At 46.0% G+C, this 22,500-nt stretch overlaps 1 protein-coding gene and 1 non-coding gene across 3 annotated transcripts in view; both read left to right on the top strand.

Annotated features, from left to right (window-relative positions):
* LOC135114272 (uncharacterized) overlaps positions 1 to 22,500 on the top strand; it is a 147,167-nt gene that overhangs the window by 8,936 nt on the left and 115,731 nt on the right. For both annotated transcript variants that reach the window (XM_064030145.1, XM_064030146.1), the window contains exon 2: positions 9,299 to 9,342. In XM_064030145.1, coding sequence (XP_063886215.1) covers positions 9,299 to 9,342 — 44 coding nt within the window. The remainder of the gene's footprint in view (positions 1 to 9,298; positions 9,343 to 22,500) is intronic.
* Positions 10,479 to 10,640, top strand: LOC135114567 (U4 spliceosomal RNA). Its single transcript, XR_010275540.1, has one exon. It is a non-coding gene; the product is annotated as a U4 spliceosomal RNA (small nuclear RNA).

The following is a 22,500-nucleotide window of genomic DNA, read 5'->3' as shown; positions in this document are numbered from 1 at the left end:
CTCTCTCTCTCTCTCTCTCTCTCTCTCTCTCTCTCTCTCTCTCTCTCTCTCTCTCTCTCTCTCTCTCTCTCTCTCTCTCTCTCTCTCTCTCTCTCTCTCTCTCTCTCTCTCTCTCTCTCTCTCTCTCTCTCTCTCATCTAATAATAACCTTGAAGATGTAATGGGAAACCGTTATTGAGCAGAAAGTAAATAAATGCTTTATAAGCGAGAAATTGGTTTATATATTATAATAAAGTCTTACATGATAACTCATAGCATTTAAGTATGCAAACATTACACTCATATTATTGTTTTAGTAACTATCTCACATGCTCCTTACAGTGCTCTATTCACATGGCCAATGCAGAATTACCTCAGTAGTCACAATGGGTTTACATAATTGTTTCTTATATCCCATATCCCATCCATGTTTCCTGGGCGCCTTCATAACTTTGGAGGTTTTCACTGTCAAGTTTTTTTTTTTTATGGTCATTGAAAGCCATGCATAATACTTTTATGTATTCTTCATATTTTCTTTTTACTTTGTCAGTGACATGGGTGGTTGAAAGTTACAAAGAACAAGTTTTGGAGAAGAAAGATGATAAGTAGACTATTGTTATGGTTACAATAATTTGCAAAGACTTTGAGTGGCTATTCTGCATTGCTTTCATTCATTGATGTTATCCATCACTGCTTTTACTTGCAGTTGTTGACTAAACACTCATTAGAACTAAAACTGCCTATGATTGAAATGTGTTATCATTACTTAACTTATTCTTTGAATCCTTTATGCACTAAAGGGATATTTATCTACCAGTTTTACCAGATGCTATTATCCATACATGCAGTTGAATAACAATTTGTTTTGAACATTTCTACTTCTGATACATATAAATAGATACAGTAATTGCTTGTTAATAGAGCAATTCTCTATTTTCGATTAAAAAATAGTTTTCCAACTCATTAAGTTTTTGGTTAAATGGTAAGGGAGAGTGTTTCCACCTTCATAATATCTTTCTATACTACAAGTAAAACTGTGTTACAAAGGCCTGAGAAAAAGAAAATCTTGTTGTTAGTATTCAGGCTTATCCTTTTTAATTCACTGTACTGGTGTTCACACATTACATTCACAAGAGAGAGAGAGAGAGAGAGAGAGAGAGAGAGAGAGAGAGAGAGAGAGAGAGAGAGAGAGAGAGAGAGAGAGAGAGAGAGCATTGTTTTAAGCTTTTATCTTCATGAGACACATCTAGATATTGTTATTCAGAGTAGATAAATTAACACTAACTATATTATATATGGCAATATCAGTAATAACAAAAGAAAAAAAAAAGTCCACTAGTATGATCTTGTGTGAGGAGATAGTCATGACTTTTGTTTACATCTAACTTTGGGTGACAGTCCAAATAAAGACAAGCACAGCACTGCAATGCCAATGTTGCTGACATTGTCAAAGATAAAAGTAGATGCAGTGACAGGATATTGAAGAGCAACAAAAATCCACTTGGGCCTTGGTGATCATCTTGTCATATTCATGTATTGCTGGGTGAGAGTGAAGATCCCAAAGAGGAATCATCTTGTCTCTGAAGGAGACAATGTTGGCCAAATGCTGCCAAAAAAGATTGCATCACATAGGAGATGAAGCACATGTGAAAACAGGATAAAAGTGTATTTCATTAAGGGCAACAAACTCCAGAAATTATTGTAATTGGAGGGAAAAGTGATGTGGCAAGCTGTTGCCTGGTGCCAGATCCAGGTGTGGTGAAGGGTTGTTTTGTTTGTGTGCTGTACCTTGGTAGCCAGCCGCCATTACGCCAGGGTCTAGAACTTCAAGTCAGCTTACGAGGTAAGACACAATTGTCTTTTAATTGAAAGTACAGTGTATTTCAATGGATGCTGTAACAAACAAATGCTTTATCAAATCATATCTTAGATATAGATACATATTATGTATAGTGGATTGTGGACCAGGACAGTTTGCCATATGGAGGGAATTGAGGAAAATCAGCACAAGTTATTGCATCAGTGTCCTGGTTCACAATCCACTATACATAATATGTATCTATGCCCAAGACATGATTTGATAAAGCATTTGTTTGTTATAGCATCTATTGAAATACACTGTATTTTCAATTAAAAGACAATTGTGTCTTATCTCGTGAGCTGACTTGAGGTTCTAGACACTGGCCTAATGATGACTGGCCACCAAGGTACAGTACAAGGTCCTAACTCTGACGATACCTCTGCTTAGCATTCACTTGCACCCTCTCCATCTTTTTGGGATCTTAATTTTCTTCTTCTTTTGCTGCTGCTCTTCATTCTCATCTGAACTCTTGGTGGGTTGAAACATGTCTAAGCACATTGTCAACTGATATATTCCATTTCGTATTTACTCTTGTCATAATTTCTCTTTGCAATGGGAGGTACACTGAGCATTAGAGCATCCAATTTGCCTCCCCAGCTTGAAGGTTGCAGCTTCCACTTGATTCTCTCATACTGGTCATGATTCCAAGTGTCTGCAGTCATAACAGAACACTTCATTGTGCAACAGTATTTTCATTTTTTCCAGATCTGGGTGACATGTTGTAGTAGAAAATTGCCTCTTGTTGATTTATACCTCCTCTTTCTAATATAGCCTTTATTATTCTGTGGTGCCTCTCTACAGGCCCATTACCATTAGGTTGATAGGCAGCTCAAAAGAGTTGTTGAATATTCCACTCGTTGAGAATTTTTCCAGCAGTTCAGATAAAAAAGGTGTAGCATTATCCATCACTCTCATCTGCAGGATCTTTCTCCAAAAATATTGAATTCATCACTGATGCAATAACTTGTGCTGATTTTCCTCAATTTCTTCCATATGGCCAACTGTCCTGGTCCACAATCCACTATTGACAAATATGCCACCTTGTGATAAATGTGTAACATCAATGGCCAGTCACTTATAATTTTCTTTTACTCCAATTTCTCCTTGCTTATATAGCACAGGTGCAGGATCATTTGCCTGCCACCTCTCACAACACCTCACAACTTTATGAAAAGACTGTCTGGTTACTGCAGGATCTAATTTTTTGGCCAAGAATAGTGATTGGTCCACTCTTAGATGGTGCATGTTGTGGAATTCCTTCAAGTCAGCAGCTGCCTCATGGACTTCTACAGTCTTGTCTCTGCATTCCTCTTCCTCATTTGTGAGACAATCTTTATTCAGTGTAGTCAAGACATTTGCCTTAATCCTTGTTGCTGGAATAAAAGTAATTGTTTTCTTAGGTTGGTTGTATTCTTCTATAAGATCCTTTAGGGCAGGGGTGGCAAACTCATGGCCCGTGGGCCAAATGTGGCCTGCGGGATGGTCTTAAGTGGCCCGCGGAGGTTTTCCTTTCTTTGTAATAATCAGTGTTGTATTTATTAGGTAAGACCAATTTCACATGTGTAAGCTCAGATGAATGTATTTTTGGTAAACCATGATGACCAGCAAAATAAGTTGTAATCTTCAGTCTTGCCAATAAGTAATTACCAAATCTTTGATGGCCCTCGAGACCATAACCAATGCATAATTTGCCCTTGAAAGGATTTGAGTTTGACACCCCCTGCTTTAGGGTATCCAGTCATTGCTTAACAAGTGTTTCTGCCACACCTTTGGCTCAGATATGTCTTTCTTCACTCATCATCAATTTTATCCATCCATGGATAGTTGCAGTCTGTCATTAAATCAAGATCTTCCCCCTAAATGTTAGGTGAACTCCTTTCAGAATGGCTTCCAACTCAGTTACTCGTACATTTATGTGGCTGCTCCTCCATCCAATGGCCGTGGTGACTTGATGACTGCACCAAACTTGTTTAAGTGTCTGCCGAAATTCATAGCAGTAATTTTTTATTCATGCTTCATAATATAATCAACATAATGAGCTTGTGGCATCTTTAATACTCTGATTTCGCTAACATTGTGCTTCAAGAACCTTGCCATGATTCGTGGTACAGAATTAAGATAAATCCCAACCGAGTTAGGCATCTGGTAGCATTGGCATCCACGATTCTGTTAATAGTGAGAATCAGCCTGTGGGTAGCGAGGGAAAGCTGAATGGCAAGCTCCGTGAGTATGGAGTGCTGGGAGGCCTCGCGTCTGACAAGTGAGGCGGCGCTGCAGCAGTGCTCATATGCTCGTGGTAACATTCCCCCCCCTAACTGGAGGCGTCGCCGGCACTCCGGGCCTCGTGTGGCGGGACGATTAGAGTGAGAAATATGCATAAAAAGCTTCACCAAGTCGGCCCACCTTGACAAATGATGGCCACCATTTTAATTTAACAAGTCGAACGTGGCAGAACAGTTTGACATTTCATTCATTATACGCTTTAAAATTGCAGGGGGAGATTTATTACTCTTTACGCGCGCTGCTCAAATCGAAATGGGGCGTGAATTTTGTGTTACGTTGATTTTGCTTTGATAAATTGATCCCTCGCTGTTTTTTGTACGAGGGAAGAAGTTACGGTTTTCTCCAGTTTCCGGGACTGGGGATCTTCAAGGAGAAACGAAATCTCGGAGAGAAGCTTGAGCTTTCGAAGACTGGACACAAGGAAAGGCAGGGAAGGAGCGTCTGCCAACCATCCTGCCTACCTGCTTGCTTGGTTGCTCATTCTCTCTCTCACACACACACACACACACACACACACACACACACACACACACACACACAGTCCTACCCAAAGATCGGTCACTATGAGCTCTGAGCTCTTTCCGTAGGGTAACGGCTGGCTGGGTGACCAGTAGATGACAGTAGGTGAATCACACACCGTGTAGTGTAGTGGTAGCACGCTCGGCTCACAACCAAGAAGGCAAATGGACGAGCCTCTTAATGTGTAGCCCCTGTTCACCTAGCAGCAAGTAGGTACGGGATGTAACCCGAGGAATTGTGACCTCGCTTGTCCCAATGTGTGGTGTGTCAGTGGTCTCATTCCTACCCAAAGATCGGTCACTATGAGCTATGAGCTCTTTCCGTAGGGTAACGGCTGGCTGGGTGACCAGCAGACGACCGTAGGCGAATCTCACACACACACACACACACACACACACACACACACACACACACACACACACACACACACACACACACACACACACACACACACACACGAACTCCAGTCCTCCCAGCCCTCGCTCAATCAGTGATGGTGGTGCTTTAGTTTCAGATACACGTTCACCTCGAATCATGCCAGGAGTGGAAGTAGTATGCACGTTTTCGCGGTGTTCCCTCTCGTCTTAGACTCCACGAGTATTGGGTCCAAGTTGTGAAGAGTAAAGGAGGCTTGATAAGGTTCCTCCATCCCCAGACTGGGTAGATTTGTCTCTTTCATTATCACTTATGCATTATTTGTTGTACTCCATGCATCTCACATGTGTAAAACTATTGTAGCTGGGTTTGAGGAGAGCGTCCTCGTGGTCAATACTGAAACTTGAAGTATGACCCCTCTGGTTCCTCCCTCACTACAGCAACTTGCGAGCTGGAGTGAGCCACAAGAACATTACAACACTAGTGAATGGACTTCCTTCACCTTACGTTGTGATGGGGATCTGACTTATTATAAAACTTGCAAATTTTATATTTCTCCCTTCAGGTGTTATGCAAATTTTCTTTAAATCGCAAAATGTGCACATGAAAGATCTTAACGTTACTCTTGCTCTTATAAACAATAAACAGGGAAATTCTCTGATACTTACTAGCAATGAGAATGCGATGTGTCTACAGTTTACTATAAAAAAAAACAGTAAGATGAGCAAACTTGTAGACAAATAAAATAAGTAAAGAGTGGGCATAAATTTTTTTTTTTTTTTTTTTTTTTTTTTTTTTTAGTAGGAGGGACACTGGCCAATGGCAATAAAAAAAAAAAAAAAAAAAAACACTGAGATGGCAGTCCCAGAAAAGGGTCCAAAGTGGTAGTCAAGAATTGAAGGATACTGGATTCCCAAGGCATTAATTACTTGAAGTGTTCCTGTAGCGCAGAAATGCCTTGAGTGAAAGTTCGCTGTCTACTCGATTTAACTCATAATATCTGGTGTTAGCAGCTTCTGACGGAATACACTAATTCTTTCTTTCGCTTCCTAGATCCGAGTTAGTGCAGCTGGGGACACGATTATGCCGTGATGAATGCAACCATATTTTCTCCGTGACGTTATGCGCTAGCTTCAAATGGTCCTCCATAATGCCATAATGAGTAGTATCAATATTGCTGTAATTACCTGCACAAGTTGGCAGGCTGTTGAAGTACCTACCGGTTGTTCGACAAGGCGATATGCGTTTGCTGGATTGTGGGAGTGAGTCACCAGCCAGGCCTCCAAAGACTGACTGCTTCAAAACTTCGAATTTGGTGGCGAGTTGCGTCTTTATACGTAATTTTAGAGAATGTTCCTATGGTGTAGAGGTCGTACCTGGGATGTTGGGGTCGTTTGTGTGGTGTAGGGCTTGTTCCTGTGCTGTAAGGGTCGTTTGTGTGGTGTAGGGGTCGTTTTTGTGGTGTAAGGATCTTTCCTGTGTTGTAGGGGTCGTTCCTGTGGTCTAGGGATCGTTCCTGTGTTGTAGGGGTCGTTCCTGTGGTCTAGGGATCGTTCCTGTGTTGTAGGGGTCGTTCCTGTGGTCTAGGGATCGTTCCTGTGGTGTAGGGGTCGTTTTTGTGATGCAGAGGACGTCTGTTATTAGGAAGTTTGTTGGTTGATATTCTTAATATTTTCTTAAAGATTAAAGATTAAAGATTAATTTTTTTCATATATACTAAATAATTATTTAAAACGTTGTTTAATTGTTATCACCAAAAAAAAAAAAAAAAAAGCTGAATGCACCTGAGCACGAGAAACAAACGTGCAGGTGTTGTAGCACTTGTTTGTTTGATACTGATCTTTCACGCCCATCTTGTCAACCATGATGTGCTGACATGGCGTCCCTGAAGCTGCGTATGAGGCCTTGGTAAACTTTGGGCAACTATGCTAAGCTGGCGGTGGGTGGCGGAACGACATTGGGGCGGCTGGCCAGTGTGCCCGCCAGTAACCTCAGCGCGACGAGGATGCCCCTGTCCTCGCCTTCAAGCTTCGGGCAGTTGTGCATGACTAGCAAGTCTCGGCGAGGCATTACCATAACTCGCCCTCTTCCTCGGGCACATTCCACTGGGCAACTTTGTCTCCTGAGGTGCACTTTTGCTGCTCTCTCCTCGTTGCCGTGGTCACACGCAGCACCTACTCGTTGCATCATGACCGTTTATAGTAATAGCGGCTGTGATAATGGACGTTATATTGCTTAAGTATGGGTTTGGGGTGATAAAAGGCATTAACTAAAGAAACGCTGTATCGTTGTTATTTCTGTGCTCGAGCGAAATTAACATTTAATTGAACATTTAATTGTGAATGCAGCTCTGCTTCACATCAGCAGTATTTGTGGATGGAGAGTTCCCGCCAGGAGGAGTCACCTACCTACTGACCCCATGCGTCAGTCTGAGAGGAACGAAGGTTGCTGCAGGGACGACTCTCATGCCTGCCTCAAACGTTACTGTGGTGCTCAGGGAAGGGCGTGTGAAGGGTAGGGGTTGGTTCATGCTTGACGAGCCTTTCTTAAGCATGGAAACGTAAATACGTGTGCCGCTGTTTGATGGCTCGCATGCTGCTTGTAGGTAGGCCTCATTTCGCGCTTGTCTTGCCTCTATGATACGCCTATCTATTAGCAGGCAGCTGTACTGAACCCTTTCGCTGCGATATGCAACACCACAACACGAATTGCACAAAATCTTTACAAGCACTTGCAAGAAAAAACGGGTTTAAAGAAAAGACTTTTCAGTATGTAGCCAGTATTATGATCAGAAATGGTTGCTGGACAAAAAGAAATGCCAGAGTAGTTTGTGAGAAGAGCCGTGTGTCATGAGCAGTGAAAAGGTTAGGGCAGTGTTATTCACTAATTTTTGCAAGAGAGCCACTTCGGTTAAACACGTTGATTGAGAGAGCCGCAGCTACTGCAAGTTAGCGTAACTCAACTAAATTAAGTAGTACTGAGCTGCTAGTGCAATATAGTAAATGAGAAAAATTAGACATGGTAATATTAGCCTGCATAACTTGTTATTAATAGCAAAATAAAGACCAAACTTACTTAATGCTGTGCTCACCTCATGAAAATATGTATCTTACTTGAAAAATTATTTTTCTATATATTTTTTTTATTAATTAATTTATATATTTTTCGAGAGCCGTGAATTGAGTCATCGCGAGCCGCGCAATGAATACCACTGGGTTAGGGCATACTTAGATTAGGCTTCTTGATGTACTGTTTTCTTAGTGACGGTACAATCTTGTTTTTGTCCCGGATGATGAGTTGAGCGAATCGGGTTAATGGGTGATAAATGAGTGACTGATGAGTGAGTGGGTGGGTGAATGAGTGCAAGTCAGTATCCGTAGATAGGGTGAAGCAGGATGATTGGTGGCATGCGGATTATAAAATGGGACGAAGTTATGGCAGGGAATACATTGTCGAAAAGAGAGAGAGAGAGAGAGAGAGAGAGAGAGAGAGAGAGAGAGAGAGAGAGAGAGAGAGAGAGAGAGAGAGAGAGAGAGAGAGAGAGAGAATGTTAATCTCCAAGTTTGTTGTTTGGTAAATATCAGCGTGCGGTTGAGGAAGTCGCTAAGCGTGTTTTACTTTAGACTCCGCTCACACCAGTAACGTCACCACCACCACCACCACCACCACCACCATCATCGTCATCATCATTGATTATAAAAATGAGACGATGTATTTGTTTTCAGCCTTCATGGTGTACAATAGGACACGCTTTATAATTGATTCCGCTGCTTTCTTCATCACGTAATCTGAAATCATTATCAATATTTTTCTTTCGATTAAGAGAACATCCCTTTGACCTTGTGTGTGTGTGTGTGTGTGTGTGTGTGTGTGTGTGTGTGTGTGTGTGTGTGTGTGTGTGTGTGTGTGTGTGTGTGTGTGTGTCTTCCTTTTCGGATCGCGTTTCTCATCACTTTGTAAAATAATCCATAATGTTTTAAGGTTGTATTTATGATTATGAAAAAAGGGGAAATGTCATTATTTATTTCTACTTGGAGTATGAAGTTTTATGGATTACAGATCTGATGGCATATTTTATTTACGTAAATATTTTCATACTGTGTGAAGTTGTGTTCATATGGTGATCTGATGTTTTTAGGTGACTCCTAGCTGTGGTCGGTAAAATATCTATCTGTATATCTGTCTATCTGTGTGTGTGTGTGTGTGTGTGTGTGTGTGTGTGTGTTTGGTAAGCAGCGATGAGTCTCCGTCCTGATAACCTGTTTTGTTTATGTGTTTCAGATAAGGCTGTGTACTCCCCCGGATATGCTGCTGATAACGGGATGGTGAGTCTCCTTCATTTGTTTCTCTTTATCAAGGGCCCCATGGACACGTGAGATGGGAGCTGTCCTTTTTGGTGGCTGTTAGGAGTCGATCGTACAAGTGGAGTGTTTGGAGGATGCATGATATTCGGTGGTAGAAGGTAGTGTCAGGACCAACAGGAAGCCTCGGAGCGTTTAGGAAGTCAGCCAGTAATGAATTTAGAGAGTAGGTATGCTGACTACGTAGGTCGACACAGACAAGGAGGACTGGTATAAAGAGGTCTGAAATCTGAATGGTTTATCACTCGGCTGGTGTTAGAATACCGATGGGACACGAGGACGAAACTGCGTGAGGGGAACCAATCATATTTACGGAAACTGGACAGTTTAGGTAGGCAAGGGAAGGAAGGCATCGCTACTGATGTTAGTGAGAACGAGTATAGAAAACAAGAATCAGCGGCTGGAGCAAGAAAGCATGTCTTCGTTCCTCTGCAGCCGTTATAGAAATTACCCTGGTGAAGTAACGGCCATATGGGACGCTGCTCGGGATACACAGCGGTCATATATATTGTGAATGTAGTGGTTAACATTAAGCTTTTTAAATAAATAGAAGAAAGATGAGGTAATACTGAGGTGTTAAGATGTCGGTATGGAAAGGTGTTGGTAGGGGTGTTGTCTCCTACTTGTGAGTTGAGATGTCATTTGTGTGTGTGTGTGTGTGTGTGTGTGTGTGAAAGAGACAGAGTTAACATGAGCGTGTTAAGAGGATGTGTTTATAATGCTACATGCTGAGGATCTTGTTGGCGAGTTGTGTCCTTTTCCATCCTTTCCCCGCCCTGCCCAACCACACCCAATCCTGCCCATCAAACTCCAGCGTTTCATTCCTCTTGCCAAGTCCTACTACTCTTTGCTCAACCTCCATATCCTGCCACTTCTTTCCCGGTTTCTTCATCCTCTGCCACTCCTTAGCCCTCTTCTTGCCTCCACGCCGCAGTATTACTGAGGCCTCAGTGTCGTCTCCCTTCATGCTTCAGGGGAACAAATGCCAGTCCAGAGTGGCTTTTGTGATGGATTGCAACGCTTGCATGGTTGACCTGAGACGAAGCGATGGAGGAGGAAGAAGGGTGAAGTTTGTTTAAGTCCAGATGACACTGAACTTAAACTTTGCGCAGTGGCAGTATCGTACCGAATGAAATTTAACCGAGGGGCGATTATTGCTAGTTGAAAACTTTTCCCAATACTCCGTCCAGACGACTTGAAATATAGTCGGCTGTGGCAATTTTTTTTAGCTCAATTATGTTATGTTGGTTTGGCAGGGTGAGGCGAGCAGTTGATTTGTTTTTTCCATCACTTTGGGGTGTGGTGGTTATGGCTGTAGGTGGAGGGTAGTAAAGGCTCGGTTCAGAAAGGTTACCAGTGGCGAGAGTCGGCGGAGAGGATGAAGGGCTAGGTGTCGAGCTGGCACACTTGTCCGACATCGGGCGTTGATAAAGAAAATGGTAAGCAGGTGTGTGGCTCCCACGTTGGAGACAGTCAGCCGCATGAGCGTCTTCACTGACGCCTTGTTGGGACATACCGCGATCGCGGACACCAGCACTGGCACTACTACCACCATCATCGCTGTTGGGCTGTTGGGGACACGCCTAATGTTCATATATATATATATATATATATATATATATATATATATATATATATATATATATATATATATATATATATATATATACATATACACACACACACACACGACGATTCTCGCAAGGAAGTGTTAAAAAAAAAAAAAAACTATACATCATAATGGCACTCACTGATTTATGGCGTCGCTTGGAGGAACAGTAGTGGAGAGGCGGACGACTGTAATGTATCAGTAATCCGACCTACCGATTGAGGTGCTGCCTCGCCCCAACCCGCCCCGCGCCCCTGTCTGTCAGGGTCTTGTGGATCTGGCTTATCGCTTCCTCCATCTGTTGAGCGAGTCACATGCCTACCAACGTCCCAGAGCTGCAGGAGGTCCTTCCTGCCACGTGACCCGAGGGCTCCTCGGCGAGGCCTCGCTCTGAGCACATCGTCCATCTGGAATGGCTGGATGGAGTCCGCTCTCGATGTGCCAGGTCTAAGCGACCTCCGTGACGCGGGACTAATGGCTCAATTTCCTCCGTATACTCGCTCAATGCGATCAAGGAATGGCCTCCTAAACTCACCTCCTGAATAATATATGACCTTCTTTAGTTGCTTTCTGGTCCACTAACCATTTTTTCCATCGGGTCACCGTCGGCAGCAGCAGCAGCAGCACTGGGACAAATGCTCCTCACTGGATACCGAAGTGAATGTGCGTATTGTTTTTTGTGCGTGTGTGGATGTCACCGCCCGCCCTTGGAGCCTTGGGACCTTGGAGCCTTGGAGCTTTAGGGCTTTATCGAGACCTTGTCATACCATTCATGTCTCGGACTTTACAGTATTCCTTATCAGTATGTTTATTCCTTTTTGGGTATGTAGCCTTTTTCATATATATCTATATATATATATATATATATATATATATATATATATATATATATATATATATATATATATATATATATATATATATATATATATATATATATATATATATATTTTTTTTTTTTTTCCTTTCCTTTTCTTTTCTCGAAGGAGTTGGGAGAGGATAAAGGAGTAAAGAATGTGAGTGACCACCTAGCATAAATGACATTAGATAAATCAGAAAAAAAAGCGTAAGTAATAAAAAAGAGATAGTGAAGAGAGGTTAGGAGCCACAATAAGGTAGTTTACTTGATCCCACTTCTCCCTCTAATTCTGCCTTCCTTTTAATTCTCTCATTCTCGTTCAACATCTTTTTTCCAGTTTCCTTTCCTTTTCCGCTTTTCCTGCCTTGGTTCTTCCCTCTTTCGCTTTTCCGAGATCCCTGTTGTTTGCCCCTCCCATCTCTCTCTCTCTCTCTCTCTCTCTCTCTCTCTCTCTCTCTCTCTCTCTCTCTCTCTCTCTCTCTCTCTCTCTCTCTCTCTCTCTCTCTCTCTCTCTCTCTCTCTCTCTCTCTCTCTCTCTCTCTCTCTCTCTCCCCTCCCACCTGCACCCAAGCGCCGCCGCCCCACGCAGGACAAATGGCTGTCGTCCCCTCGACCACCCCGGGGGACCGCCCGTCGCCGCCCGCCAAAATGACAACCATTTTTACTCTTCAATTAGGTGGAGTGTTTAGTCCAGAGGGATCGCTCACTCCCCTCCTTCCTATCCCTTCGTCGGTCCAATCCATTGCCATGATGTCGCTCACAGGCATCACCGTACACCCCGCCCGACACAGGCACTGACGCAGCTGTGCCCCACCCAGCAACACACACGCCCCTATCCACTTCAGACCACGCACCTGATATTCACACATGCAGTCCTCACTCCTGCCCTGCATGCCGGAGTACCGTCATTCGCAACAAAGCTGCCGCCCGCTCGATATCCACTTTCTCCGCCATGCACCATTTTTGTAGCGATTGGTATAGGATGGCAGCATCTCTTCACCCGCCTGCACGTTGTAGAATGATTTTTCTGTGTGACACTACCACCAGCATTCATTACATGGATGCTCAGAGGATGAACAAAGCGCAGGTGATATGGAATGCATCCCACGATGAACGTATTTTTCTCTATCACTGATGCTGGATATTTTTAAACAGCGATATAGCACTTGAACATTCGTACCCAAGAGACACTGGGAGGCCAGAGGGGTGCTGCTACTGCTGCTGCTGCCACCTACTACACCAGCTCCTTCCGAACAGTCCTACTCAACATGGAACTCGGAATGTCTTTATGCTAACAGAATCACACACACACACACACACACACACACACACACACACACACACACACACACACACACACACACACACACACACACACACACACACACACACACACACACACACACACACACACACACACACACACACACACACACACACACACACATTCCACTGAGAGAGACTGTGTTAATCCACGCGTGAATGAAAAGTGTATAACGGGTCTCGACACTTGGCAAAGAAAGGAGCAAAACCTCTCGGCAGGGCCCTTGGGAGCGGATGCCAAGGGCGGCCCCTCGCGTCTTAGTCCCCGCGTCCTCCGGCACGCGTCCACATCATATCTTCAGTTTCATGACTCCTATATCCTCACCATAGTGCCTTTACAATCCTCACCTCTTCGCTTTTCAATGCCTTCGCTGCTTTTCTCCCCTTATTACTGAGTCCGTCAGCCGCACTCCCGCCCACCATCACAGCATTTCATCTTAATAGTGACTTGATGGACTTACTCCCATAATAGCACTGTATCCTCACTGTATCCTCACTGTAGAAAGTACTGAAAGTATTGAATCAGAAAAATAGAAAGTGCATGTGGCAAGAACAAGAGTGAGGCAAATCCATGAACGAATTTATGAATCAATTCGAAGATGGTTTCAAGGGGCTTTCGAGACACGAAGAGTGCCTCGAGATAGCACGGTGGCAGCTCGGAGGCATACCAAAGACTGATGTTAGTCTACACGTTCGTAGCATACTAGGGCCAGTATAATGACGCGGGGTCATGAACCAAACATGTTTCCCGCACACTTGTTAGCTTCTCGCCACCAAAAAGTTCAGTTGCAGAATCTTGACCATTTATTTAAAATTTATATTGGAAAATTGATTCTGCGTTTCTCATCAAATTGATACTAAAGTGAGGAGAACATGGCAAGACCTTAAAGAACAGTATGTAATTAGAAACTATACACTTTTTGCCTGGTGAACGTAATCGTGAAGCACTTGACTACTTTTTGCGCGTAAATTCTCTCTAGCGGAGCATTCGTTCTGAAGACTGGAGATGAATGAAAGTAGGGAGGGGTGAATCTCTCTCTCTCTCTCTCTCTCTCTCTCTCTCTCTCTCTCTCTCTCTCTCTCTCTCTCTCTCTCTCTCTCTCTCTCTCTCTCTCTCTCTCTCTCTCTCTCTCTCTCTCTCTTGTGTTGGAAGGGCAGGGCAAAGGCCGAGTTGCACTCTATATTTTTCTTGTTTTACTCTTGGTGAAATTTATTTCGTTATACTTTCAGTGGAATTACATTTATAAAAATAGTAGTAGTAGTAGTAGTGGTAGTAGTAGTAGTAGTAGTAGTAGTAGTAGTAGTAGTAGTAGTAGTAGTAGTAGTGCTGTTGCTGCTGCTACAATAAAATGTCTTTGGGTAATTACGGATGTGCTGAAATATGTAATTGCATCTATTTACAAGTAAGGAAAGGGTGTTTTGAATACGTAACTTTGGGTTGAGCTCATTTGTTCATAAATCCACAAATCCTTAAAGCTTACGCTCCATAGTATTGCTTTCCGGGACGTTTTTTGCTGGGCGTGAGTTGTGAGGCATTATAGCTAAGTAAAACGGTCAAGACAGTCATGACAAAATTGAACAATGCACAAAAAAAGTCTACTTATAACTTACAGATTTTTTTATGTAATTTCCAATCACCTGAGTGAAGTATACCTACAACTACACACCTGAGAGGAGAAGTAGGGCGGTCGCAGCTTTTACTTCAGTCTCCCAAATGACTGCATAAACATCGCCGTCATTTATGTTGCTTACTGCGAAGAGTCTTTGCTTCAGGGTGTATGAGGTGAAGATCGACTTGTAGGTACAAAGTAAAGGTAAGGGAAGACAATACAAATCTTTGTGGTGGTTCGCTGCAGTTACGCTAAGATTTTTTTCAACGTGTGACTTAGGAACATATTCTGAAACACTTCAAAATGCTCTAGTTGACGTTACACGGGTTTTTAGGGGTGTTTATACGGTTCCATTGACAGATTAACAAGATTATGAGGAGAAACACTCTTGAGAACCCGGCTAATGATCTCTGTGGCCTTTGAAAACAGTCGTGGTGAGAGCAAAGCATCTCAGAATACAGGCCTGAGATACATGATTTGTACGACGCTGTCTAACTTGATTTCCATGAGTAACAGTCTTGTATGCAGTGTGTGTGTGTGTGTGTGTGTGTGTGTGTGTGTGTGTGTGTGTGTGTGTGTGTGTGTGTGTGTGTGTGTTTTCTGTCACATGAAATTGGCAAGTGGACGCTTCTCGGCATAACTCTGGATAAACCTGAGCGTTATAAGCTTGAAATATTAAGGTGTTGGCGATACACGAAGTTATTTTCCCAGGCTGAGCCGAGTCCGGGTGGGTGGAGCCCTTCACTGTGGGTGTGTGTTGGGTGTGGGCGGTGGGCGGGACTGGCTGGGTGCCCTACTAGTGTATAGCTAATCATGGGTCTCCTTATTAAAAGGCTTGTCGTTTTCGGGGTATTTTTGTTTTGTTTATTTTGTTTATTTAATTTTCTAGGAATGTTATCTGTTTCAAGATTTATGTACGATTTGTCTATAATGTCTATAATGTCAGTGTTAGTTACGCAAGTATATATATATATATATATATATATATATATATATATATATATATATATATATATATATATATATATATATATATATATATATATATATATATATATATATATATATATGTATGTATGTACGTATGGATGTACAAATTTATATCTGTATGTATGAATGTATTATATATCTTATTTCCTCCTCCTCCTCCTCCTCCTCCTCCTCCATATCATCATCATCATCATCATCATTGTCATTCTCATTCTTGTATATAAAACGATTGCGTTTTGTAAACAATGATGTCTGGTTTACGATGTACTGGTATTATTTACTTGATGAACATCTAGAAACCATAACTGAATAACTGGACAGAGGCAGGCGTGCTTTGGCATTGCGTATGAACAGCAAAGCTGGACCCAGTTGTGTGTAGTGCGTCCCGAGACTGAATGAAGGGAAAACGTGCGCAGGCAAACGTCTTTTTCATTTCTTTGTTCATCCCTTAGTTAGCTTAGTATGTATCTGTGCTCGAGCACACACACACACACACACACACACACACACACACACACACACACACACACACACACACACACACACACACACACACACACACACACACACACACACACACACACACACACACACACACACACACACACACACACACACACACACACACACAGAGAGAGAGAGAGAGAGAGAGAGAGAGAGAGAGAGAGAGAGAGAGAGAGAGAGAGAGAGAGAGAGAGAGAGAGAGAGAGAGAGGCTGAGTGACTGAGACGTAATCAGAAGGACGACATCAAGAGCAGGACGAAGGATCATCAATGGGTGTGTTGGATGGTGCGCCATTCACAATCACCACCACCACCACCACCACCACCACCACCACCACGAACACAGTCACTAGTTTGTTAATTGTCGTGTCTGAACAACTGACGTGGAAATAAACAAGATTGGTTGCTGAAGACAAGGATAGCGTCGTGCGGGACTTGGAGGGAAATCTTTTGGTGGACGTTGTAGCCGAAGAGTTGTTTCCGAGAGTGTTTTAGGGTGGGGATTATGAAGCAACTGTCCGGCGAGGTGGAGGAGGTGGAGAGGAGTATAAGGGGAGGGGAGATGTGGTCATACGTGAGTGACTCTGGGCCTAGGTGAGGGCAGTGCTGCAGGGGATCGGGTGGAAGGGCGGACTGGCTGGGTGGCCGGGGGCGCGCATCGCTCTGATTACGCGGGCCCAGCACAACGCAGCGACGGGCGAGGGCGTACTGTACGAGTATGACCGGTGACTATTTGTAAGTGGAGCTTCGGGTACGTGGTGAAGTTTAATAAAGCGTGACTAATGTTGCGGGCGGGCCAAGTACACGGTATGTGGGGAGGGTTGTTAGTGTGAGGTGAATGTAGCGACCACCAGCTAGCGCCCGGTGAAAGCTCCCACAGTGATCGCTTCGCTGGTTTTACCTACTCACACTTTTTTTGTGTATCGTTCCTGTAATGAGATCGAGGAGGCAGAGAGTCTTAGTGCGGGCTGAATGAACGGCGCCACTACCTCCTCCTCCTCCTCCTCCTCCTCCTCCTCCTCCTCCTCCTCCTCCTCCTCCTCCTCCACCATCATCTCGTCTCGGTCCCCGCCCTCACCACCGCGGGCACATACTTAGGGAAAAAAAAGTAGAGTTTCACATTTTCCAGCTGAGAGCAATGAAAATAAAGTCAAACCTGTCTACCACTCCGGCACAAACAGTAAATCTAAAGTTTCTCGAGGGCCTTTTCATCTGGTGCGGCGCGCGGGCTGTTACTGCTGCTCCCTGCCACCATGAAGAGTCTGGTGGACTTTCAATCTTGCCACGAGGGTTTGGCACTGTTCAGGTGTAAAGAGACGGCACCATTGCAGGAAGGGTGCAAGGGGGAAAGGAGCCAGGAGTCACTCGAGGTGGACGTGAAGGGTTGTCCTGTGTTTAAAATGGAATGATGGGATCACTGCAGGACAGGGGTCGGCGGAACCTTGCGCGGTGAAGAGTGGCTATGAAAGTGGTGAGGAGGGAAGGGTGCGTGAAGCAAAGTAAAGTAAAATTTATTGCCATTCAGTGATAAACAAATTATATTCATACCTCGTGAATATATGGTAGAAATTAGCACAACCTGCGAAACAGAAGCTTCCCGGCAGACATGTATTTTCACAGTTTTTTTGGCTGCATGTAATATTAAAAATATTGAATTACAATCAAATGTATTTATGAAATATTTCCAAAACATCAGGAATCCAGAGCATGTAGCAGCATCAGCGGCAGCAGCAGCAGCAGCAGCAGTAGTAGTTGTAGTTGTTGTAATAGTGGTAGTAGTAGTAGTAGTAGAACAAATTAATTCTAGTAATATTAGTAGAACAAACAAGTGATTATAATAGTTGTAGAATAAACAAGAGGTAGTAATAGTAGTAAAACAGTAGTAGAGCAAAGAATAACAATAGTAGTAGTAGTAGTAGTATTACAACAATTAGCAATCACAGTAAAATAAACTTTACAACAAATATCACAAGAAAATAAGAAGCTTACAACAAATAATGAAAATAACAAATAATTAAGAATAACCATTACAAATTTTGCTGATAATACAAATTTTGCTGATTATACAAATAAGATTTAATAGATGCTAGATTTAACAGGGCTAGATTAACATTATTAGCAAGACTCTTAATATCTACGGAGAGTGAATTCCACAGGTGAGGTCCGGACCACAACAGACTGTTTTGAAAGAGAACGGTTCTGAACTGTGGGCACATTAGGTTGACGTTACTATCTCGAGTATTGCGGCAAGTGCTTATCAGTCTGAAAGATCGTGTTCCTTGATGCTGTGTGATACATTTCTAAATGAACAATAAAACGAAATACTTATTGATATTTATAAAACTAAGAAATTTGTATGTGGTGACTAAAATCTGTTCATAGAAAACACATCTAAAAATTTTATTTTATGCTACTGTTAAGTTTTTAAGAAAAGAGTGCCAAGTACAAGCCCACACTGATACACAGTCAATGAAATTAGATGTGTGTGTGCAGTAGATATTCATGAGTGCCTCTGGTGTGCGTTTGTTACGGAATCTATATAAAATGCTACAGATCCTAGATACTTTAGATGCTTCAAAATTAATGTGATAATTCCAATTAGTACGCTCATCCATATAAAGCGTGTGTCCAGGGGCGCAGACCAGCACGCCACTTGTGCAAAACCATCATGTTCTGTCTTGAAAAAGAAGCGGGAAGAAGAAGAAAGAAGAAAAAAAAGAAAGGTAGAAAATAGTACGGATAACCATTGTAGATATTCATGAATTTCCTTTTCTGAAAACTTCCCTCTGTGTCTCCCACTTTGGCTTCTTCCCCTCTCTCCCACTCCTGGCTTCCCTTCCTCACTAATGCATATCTCAGACATGGACGACTCTCGACCTTTTTCCACAATGATCAGCTGCAGGTGGCCAGCTGTGCCGATGTGCATATCCCAATGCTGATATAATGTCACCGTCTTCCGTGGACTTATGTGAACCGCAGTGATATTTTTCCAGTTTAATTTATTCCAAAATTGAATGGATGATCAATTGCAGGCCGGACTTCATTTTTCCTTCAGCAAATTGGGCATGGGAACATGAATGTCCCTGGACCGTGCCTCGTGTGCCGTACCTCGTGTGCCTTGTCTCGTGTGCCGTGCCTCGTGTGCCTTGCCTCGTGTGCCGTGCCTCGTGTGCCTTGCTTCGTGTGCCGTGCCTCGTGGACCGTGCCTCGTGTGCCTTGCCTCGTGTGCCGTGCCTCGTGTGTCTTGCCTCGTGTGCCGTGCCTCGTGGACCGTGCCTCGTGTGCCGTACCTCGTTTGCCGTACCTCGTGCGCCTTGCCTCGTGTGCCGTGCCTCGTGTGCCTTGCCTCGTATGCCGTGCCTCGTGTGCCTTGACTCGTGTGCCGTGCCTCGTGGACCGTGCCTCGTGGACCGTGCCTCGTGTGCCGTGCCTCGTGTGCCTTGCCTCGTATGCCGTGCCTCGTGTGCCTTGACTCGTGTGCCGTGCCTCGTGGACCGTGCCTCGTGGACCGTGCCTCGTGTGCCGTACCTCGTGTGCCTTGTCTCGTGTGCCGTGCCTCGTGTGCCTTGCCTCGTGTGCCGTGCCTCGTGTGCCTTGCCTCGTGTGCCGTGCCTCGTGGACCGTGCCTCGTGTGCCTTGCCTCGTGTGCCGTGCCTCGTGTGCCTTGCCTCGTGTGCCGTGCCTCGTGGACCGTGCCTCGTGTGCCGTACCTCGTTTGCCGTACCTCGTGCGCCTTGCCTCGTGTGCCGTGCCTCGTGTGCCTTGCCTCGTATGCCGTGCCTCGTGTGCCTTGACTCGTGTGCCGTGCCTCGTGGACCGTGCCTCGTGGACCGTACCTCGTGTGCCGTGCCTCGTGTGCCGTGCCTCGTGTGCCGTGCCTCGTGGACCGTGCCTCGTGGACCGTGCCTCGTGTGCCGTGTCTCGTGGACCGTGCCTCGTGTGCCGTGCCTCGTGGACCGTGCCTCGTTGACCGTGCCTTTGTGGACCGTGCCTCGTGTGACTTGCCTCGTGGACCGTGCCTCGTGTGCCGTGCCTCGTGTGCCGTGCCTCGTGGACCGTGCCTCGTGTGCCGTGCCTCGTGTGCCTTGCCTCGTGGACCGTGCCTCGTGTGCCGTGCCTCGTGTGCCTTGCCTCGTGGACCGTGCCTCGTGTGCCGTGCCTCGTGGACTGTGCCTCGTGTGCCGTGCCTCGTGGACCGTGCCTCGTGTGCCTTGCCTCGTGGACCGTGCCTCGTGTGACTTGCCTCGTGGACCGTGCCTCGTGTGCCGTGCCTCGTGTGCCTTGCCTCGTGGACCGTGCCTCGTGTGCCGTGCCTCGTGGACCGTGCCTCGTGTGCCGTGCCTCGTGGACCGTGCCTCGTGTGCAGTGCCTCGTGGACCGTGCCTGGTGTGCCGTGCCTCGTGGACCGTGCCTCGTGGACCGTGCCTCGTGTGCCGTGCCTCGTGGACCGTGCCTCGTGTGCCGTGCCTCGTGGACCGTGCCTCGTGTGCCGTGCCTCGTGGACCGTGCCTTGTGTGCCGTGCCTCGTGGACCGTGCCTCGTGGACCGTGCCTCGTGTGCCGTGCCTTGTCTCGTGTGTATTTTGTCTCATGTGCCGTGCCTCATGTGCCGTGCCTCGTCTCGTGTGCCGTGCCTCGTGTGCCGTGCCTCGTGTGCCTTGCCTCGTGTGCTGGGCCTCGTGTGTCGTGCCTCGTCTTGTGTGCCGTGCCTCGTCTCGTGTGCCGTGCCTTGTGTGTCGTGCCTCGTGTGCCGTGCCTCGTCTCGTGTGCCGTGCCTTGTGTGTCGTGCCTCGTGTTCCGTGCCTCGTCTCATGTGCCGTGTCTCATGTGCCGTGCCTTGTCTCGTGTGCCGTGCCTCATGTGCCGTGCCTCGCACGTCGTGCCTCGTGTGCCGTGCCTCGCGTGCCGTGCCTCGTGTGCCGTGCCTTGTATGCCGTGCCTCGTGTACCTAGCCTCGTGTACCGAGCCTCGTGGACCGTGCCTTGTGGACCGTGGCTCGTGTGCTGTGCTTCGTGGACCGTGCCTCGTGTGCCGTGCCTTGTGGACCGTTCCTCGTGTGCCGTGCCTTGTGGACCATGCCTCGTGTGCCGTGCTTCGTGTGCCGTGCCTCGTGTGCCTTGCCTTGAGGACCGTGCCTCGTGTGCCTTGCCTCGAGGACCGTGCCTCGTGGACCGTGCCTCGTGGACCGTGCCTCGTGTGCCTTGCCTCGAGGACCGTGCCTCGTGTGCCGTGCTTCGTGTGCTGTGCCTCGTTTGCTGTGCCTCGTGGACCGTGCCTCGTGTGCCTTGCCTCGTTTGTCGTGCCTCGTGTGCCTTGCCTCGTTTGTCGTGCCTCGTGTGCCGTGCCTCGTTTGTCGTGCCTCGTGTGCTGTGCCTCGTTTGCTGTGCCTCGTGGACCGTGCCTCGTGTGCCGTGCCTCGTGGACCGTGCCTCGTGTGCCGTGCCGCGTTTGTCGTGCCTCGTGTGCCGTGCCTCGTTTGTCGTGCCTCGTGGACCGTGCCTCGTGTGCCGTGCCTCGTTTGTCGTGCCTCGTGTGCCGTGCCTCGTGTACCGTGCCTCGTTTGTAGTGCCTCGTGGACCGTGCCTCGTGTGCCGGGCCTTGTTTATCGTGCCTCGTGTGCCGTGCCTTGTATGCCGTGCTTCGTGTGCTGTGCCTCCTATGCCGTGCCTCGTGTGCCGTGCATCGTGTGCCGTGCCTCGTGTGCTGTGCCTCGTGTGCCGTGCCTCGTGTGCCGTGCCTCGTGTGCTGTGCCTCGTGTGCCGTGCCTCGTGTGCCGTGCTTCGTGTGCTGTGCCTCGTGTGCCGTGCCTCGTGTGCCGTGCCTCGTGTACCGTGCCTCCTATGGCGTGCCTCCTATGCCGTGCCTCGTATGCCGTGCCTCCTATGGCGTGTCTCGTGTGTCTTTGTCTGGCGTGTATGCCCTTCCTGGAGTTCCCTCATGTCTTTGTGGCTGGCATGATAAGGGCATCACTTGGGTCGTGTGGGTCGTTATCGCTCCTCTTCTCCGCCTTGTCTCCACGACGGCACTCACATGGCCTGTAACTCGCATCACGTGCATCACATGGGCTACTCTTGCTACCTTGTCAGCGTGATGCGTTAGGGCAGATGACGCAGCTCAATCCTCCTGCTCGTCCTCCTCCTCCTCGTCCTCCTTGTATTTGCACACATTACTGTAGTATGGATCTTGTTTAATTGGGAAAAAAATAAAGTCGTTAAAAGACTGTTGCGGT

The sequence above is a fragment of the Scylla paramamosain genome, chromosome 27, assembly GCF_035594125.1.
Source record: "Scylla paramamosain isolate STU-SP2022 chromosome 27, ASM3559412v1, whole genome shotgun sequence".
Lineage (NCBI taxonomy): Eukaryota > Metazoa > Arthropoda > Malacostraca > Decapoda > Portunidae > Scylla > Scylla paramamosain.
The sequence above is the reverse complement of the archived record's forward strand: the minus strand, read 5'-3'. Positions and strand labels throughout refer to the sequence as shown.